General features: G+C 37.2%; 1 protein-coding gene across 2 annotated transcripts; it reads right to left on the bottom strand.

Moving 5' to 3' along the window:
- Positions 1–499: 499 nt before the first annotated feature.
- On the bottom strand, positions 500–4,868 carry LOC113702080 (protein REVEILLE 1). Of its 2 annotated transcripts, XM_027223049.2 has the most exons (6): positions 4,018–4,868; positions 2,612–2,755; positions 2,395–2,506; positions 2,259–2,320; positions 1,693–2,100; positions 500–1,575 (listed from the first exon to the last, which is right to left on the bottom strand). In XM_027223049.2, exons 1-6 carry the CDS (start codon positions 4,042–4,044, stop codon positions 835–837), a joined length of 1,494 nt encoding a protein of 497 aa, XP_027078850.1. In that variant the 5' UTR covers positions 4,045–4,868; the 3' UTR covers positions 500–834. The 2 variants fall into 2 exon arrangements, with proteins under 2 accessions (XP_027078850.1, XP_071915488.1); XM_072059387.1 differs by lacking the exons at positions 2,612–2,755; positions 4,018–4,868 and having other exon boundaries at positions 2,198–2,320; positions 2,395–2,482.
- Positions 4,869–5,529: the final 661 nt, after the last annotated feature.

Raw genomic sequence — 5,529 nt, 5'->3', positions numbered from 1 at the left:
TTTATCAAACGGAACCTTATTCAGAGAGACGGAGAAGAACACTCAATATTTAAATAGAGTTTGAAACATAATAATTTAAACTTTTGAATCAACGTTGAATTATTAACTTACTTATTAGACATTAAACTCTAAATAAAAGTTCGAAACATAATAGTTTAGAGTTTTGAATCATTGTTAAATTCCTAATTTAAATTTAAATCAACGTTGAATCTCTAACTTACATGTTAGACACCATATTCACAACGCCAATCTAAATTAATATGATCAAGCCAGCCCCTTGAACCCATCTTTTCCAATTGAGCTCCTAAATACAAGATTTTAGAGACAGCATATGCAGTTAAGAATGGCAATTGACCATTGAAGAGATTTATGGTGAAAAATTTCACATCTCATCATCCGTATTAAAACAAGAAAGATTTTTAATCCATATTTCTTCAGTATTAATTTGTATTGGAGAAAAGTAGTATCAGAATGTAACAGAATTTTAGAGACAGCAAAATTTGAAGATCAGACATTAACATTTGCAGCTGAAGAACTTACACAGCAAAGGCTACATGGACAGAGTGCAAGGGATGAAAGGAAATATTACAAAAGAATAGTATGTATCAGAAGTTGGAGGAGAAAAAGAAAAGCAAAGTTGAAAAAGACTCTCTACACAGCCACAGGAGCAGCCTCTTTGGCACCATGTTGCTTCATCGATTCATCCTCACCAATCATCCAAGATTTTTGGTATTACCAGAGATTCACATCTTCAATAGCCCCAATCCAACCAAAGGGGGAAAAATATTTTCTACAAGATGAAACTGCACAAGCAAAAAGCCTGAAGAAGAACGACTACAAGCAAAGACGAATTCGCTGCTCTTCCCTTTCTTCACTGTTAACTACTGATCTGGCATCCCTTTCTGCTAAACATCGCTTGTATGGTACAAATCCTTTTGTACACTTACTAGAGCCTGCTTTTAGCTCCAAAAATGATGTTTCACATGGTGTAGACGAGGCTTGAGCTCTTTCCTCTTTTGCAAATAAAAACTGACAGCTTTGAGCCTCCAGATTTCTGCTGCTCTCAGCCTCCGCACACTCGCATTCAGCATTTGAATCAGAAGAAGAACCATCCTTCTGGATTTCCATGTCTTGCACATCTCTCTGGTCTCCAAAGCATGATGCTTTAATGGGTATTGGGCTATGGATCCGTACAAATGGAAAGGATGCACCTCCTTGGTATGTCCACCATTGCAAAGACGAGGGAGGTGTTGTTTCACTAGGCTTTGATCTTTCACCACCTAGCGGTAAGCAAAACAAAGTAGCATGTGTTCCAAAGGGAAGAGCACCCCAGGAACGCTCTAAATCACCTTGTGAATATTTTATGGGAACAAAATTCCAAGGCAATGCCTGTGCCAATTTTCCATCGCTGTGACTAGGTGGCTGCATTTTGCAGGTTAGAGGAGTTGGAGAAGATGGCCTACACGAATCGGTAACCATTACAGTCTTCCCAAATAGTTTCAAGCACTGGGTAGATGATACTTCTTCTGAACCTTCTTTGACAAAGCAATTGTCTTCAGGAAACAATTCCAGCTTCTGAAATAAAAATCAAACAGAAACAATTGGTTATCAAGTCTTACTGTCTCCTATATGTTCAGATGCTAAAGAAATAAAATTAAACAAATGAATTAAAGAACAGCACAAAACAATTACCAAAGGAAGCTTTTCATCCTGATTTGAACAATTATTCACTTGGCTGCTTGACGGAGATGCATTTGCTTTTGGTGGTGATAAATTAGGTGGCTCAGACAGGACAAAACCAGAGGAACCACCTATAACTGATGAAACAGGAGATAAGCTACCTTCTGGTGTACTTGAGTCTGTTACGCCTGGTGCATCTGAACCAAATGCAGACAATACAGAAGTAGGAGATTGGTTTGCTTCGGTAGGGGAACATATATTTGCAGCTGCAGATTGTTTTTCAAGAGCCAAAGCTCCAGATTTTACTGAAGCAGACAATTTGCGAGGATATGGATGCAAGGGTTTTCTTTTTGGGCGAGGTGGAGGAATTTCAATTGGTTTCACCGAGCCTGAATCACCATTGTTGGACTCACGCACAACCTAATCAAGATAACCAAACATGCATCAACATGACAAGAATCCTCACAACAATGAATTCTGAAGATGCACGCCTTGAGTCATAAATGATATGACTTACTTTAAAAGGCGGCATATAGACACAATAGGAGATAATGGATACTGATTTAAGAGCAGTAAACCTTAGAGAAAAACTTTTGAGCATGACTTCTAATCTGAACTGCAGTTTTGGTACCTACATGCTCTGCGCACAGTAACATTCTTTCAGTATGCAGCTTAGTTGAAAGAAGATAGCAAGGATAGCAACTAAATCTGTACCTTCTATACGCCTCCAGGCTCGGCCGTACAGCTTTAAAGCTTCAAGAAACTTTTTATGCTCATCCTCTGTCCACCTTTCTCTTTGTTTAGTGATTGTGTAGGGTTTTCTAACCTACTTGGAAGGAAGCAGAAAAATTAGAACACATACCAAAAAAACATGTTCTAATCAACAAGGAAGTGTGGAAAACTTAGACAAATTCATAAATGCCATATACACCTTTTGAGCATAGTCATCACCCCCAGGCTGAAATTGCCCAGTCAACTGGATACTCCTTACAGAAGAGACTTCCATATCCAAAGGCATTTTGTTGCCTATGACCATGGGGAGTGTGGTCTCTGAATCTGTGCTTCCACTGTCATCCTATATAATCATGTTGAGAAGAGAACGTTACAAGAGAGTAAAACGGTCTCCTCCAGGCATAACCAACTAAATCATCATGAACAAGTTTGATAACTTTAAATACATAATTTACAGTGTGTACAAAAACAGATAGGATTTCTGCAGGGAAACTCTGTCTGAATTTTAACGACTCTGTCATAAGCCTAGTGGCTAAACTAGAATCAAGTATGGTCAACTTTAACCTTTGGACAAAGGTCTTTTGACTGCTTTTACCGTATGTAAAACAAGTTGATTTCACAATTTCACAAAATCACTAGAACTTTTGAAGCTAAGGCTCTTGTCTCCTGTGATACGAAGAGATACAACCGTTTCAACTTTCAAGAGCAAGTGATGCCAAGTAGAATAACCTAGCTTCAATCTAAGAAAACCCTCAAATGCCAAATAAGGTAACAAGCAACCATTCAAAATCTTTGATTTAGCAATATGGAATTCAGTCAGTCACCACAAATTCTTGATCCCATAATTAACACTTAATATGCAGATAGATGGCCCTTCTAAGTTATAGATGAAATTATGCAACAAAAACTTGAGCTTTTTAGTCGCTTAGATTGAATATTTCATTCTGCATTTCCACTTTTTTTTAATAGGTGATCTACTCCAAGCAGAACAGTGAACTCTGGAAATCAATCATTTACTCTCAGCAGCTGGGATCAGTGGCTTTGCACAAACCTGTCGTCATTCTTCTAATCTCAATAATTAAAGCACTTTCAAATGACAAAACTGTAACGGGGTCATTTAAGTAAGTCTGCCATAAGATGAAGTTTTAACCCACCCCACCCCCCCCCCCCCCCAAAAAAATTTATTATTATTATTTTTTCAAATTTCTCCTATTTAGTTGTAGAACTAAAAGTGAGCTTACCCCAAAAAAGAAAAAAGCTGGACAATTAAATTGAACACCCAAGTAGTTCGTCTAAGAGTAAAATTTCACTTTCCATTAAAGCAAGCATTATTACAACTCTTCAACAGCTAAGAATCAGTGATCAGCCCCACGATTCTCAAGCTAATCTTCTCCCTTTTTGTTGAATAAATTTTAACCCACTACTTGCTAAAGTAAAAAATCTTTACCAGAAGATCATGAAGAAAAAAAGAAAAATAGAAACAGATATCCAGTAAAAAAGTAGGCACATAACCATAAAAGCTAATATATAACCATAAAAGCTAGAAGTACTTTTCCCAACTTTCTTTTAAGTCAGTTATAGACAAGTAAGCTCGTGTCAGAATACCTGTAAAGCCATAGATGCTGCAACCATAATTCTTCAACACTCCAAACCTCTTTCAAACTTCTGGTTTTTTCAGCAAAAGGTAACTGTTTTCACCGGTCTTCAGGATCAGAAAAATCTTATTAAACTAAATAAAGAACTAGAGCTTCCTTTAACCTCAGACGCTCCGCAAATCAATTATCTACAATAACAAAGGCTCACATCTGGATCCAAAAACTGAAGCTTTTCCTTCATTCTCGCACTCAATTTCCATGTTCCACATCTTGAAATTAGGTAATGGAAAAAACCCAGAACGAATTCCACAACTACTTGAATTCTGCTCTCACCAGTCAAAGTCTCCAAATCAACAGAACTCAATCAAGATCCAAACTTTATCTCCTTTCCAAAAAACCCCCACCAAAGAACTGCTTGACTTAATTATATAGGAAAAGAAGACAGATACAAGAAACAATGAAGAATAGCTGGGGATAAAGTACAATGACTCCGTTGCTTGTGCGCACAGAACAAACTCTGAAGAAGGATTCAAGGAAAACCTGGAAATTTTCAAAAAGAGGGGTTTCATATAAACAAACGATTAGCTGAAAAATGGAAGTTTCAAGACCAGAAACACCTGAAAGCTTCAACCTTTACAGAGCAAGAACAGAGGTACAAAAGTTTGCCAAGGAAGGAAAGACAGAAGAAAGGGTATTAGCTGACGATTGGTTATTTTAGAGAAGAGTTAAGGACAAAGACGAAATAAAGCTAATGGAAGCTGTTTCTCGGGTCTTGAGAAGATGAGAATGGAGAACAAGGGGAATAGCAAAATGGATTTGTGCCGATTACAGAGGAGTTAACTGGCTAAGTGTCTCGTTGGGAAGAGGGAGAAAAAGCAGAAAGCAAGGGGTTGCCACGTCAGAGAGGGGAAATGGAAAGGGCCAATTGCTGAAATGGTCCTTGGAATTTCAGAGATATTTTTCTTAACCATTCAATTTTGAGATATAGTAATTTAGTCCCTATTAATTTAATTTATAGTTGTCACTTTTGTTCCAGTGAATACTTTCTTCAACCATGTATTCACTTTCATATGAATTGATAAGAAAAGTTTATTTTGATAAGGAGATGCCATGTTGCAAAACTCAAAAGATTAAAATACATACAAATCCGCCTTACAAATAAATATAAGAAATAGAATCAACTTTCTAGCGTAAAAATCAGCGCTAATTCTCTGTATTGCAAGGTTGAACATGTACAAGAAAGTCATGAAATTCTTAACTTGTTCATTTTTGCCAAGAGGATGGATGACCCCAAGACGGAATGTCGGGGGTAGAATGGTACTCCAATTTATACCTTTGATGCTTTAAATTACTCAAATTAAAAAAATGAGGGAATGAAAAGTGATTCTTGAAAGAATAAGGGACCATCTTGACCATTTGCTCAATCGGAAAATATTTATATTTCTATTTTTGTTGAATAGAACGATCGAGAAATCCATGGAATCTTGTGGCTCACATTGAAAGAGAGCCCCCGACACGTGGC

Source organism: Coffea arabica, chromosome 7e, assembly GCF_036785885.1.
Source record: "Coffea arabica cultivar ET-39 chromosome 7e, Coffea Arabica ET-39 HiFi, whole genome shotgun sequence".
NCBI lineage: Eukaryota > Viridiplantae > Streptophyta > Magnoliopsida > Gentianales > Rubiaceae > Coffea > Coffea arabica.
Note: the sequence above shows the minus strand (reverse complement) of the source record. Positions and strands in the feature narration are given on the sequence as shown.

Bases quoted from the DNA above. Each gene is read 5' to 3' on its own strand.
- LOC113702080 (XM_027223049.2), bottom strand. From the start codon at position 4,044: ATGGTTGCAGCATCTATGGCTTTACAG. The intron at 2,756-4,017 runs GTATTCTGACAC...ATGATTATATAG, and splicing joins CAGCATCTATGGCTTTACAG to GATGACAGTGGAAGCACAGA. The intron at 2,101-2,258 runs GTTTACTGCTCT...TATCTTGATTAG, and splicing joins CTCAAAAGTTTTTCTCTAAG to GTTGTGCGTGAGTCCAACAA.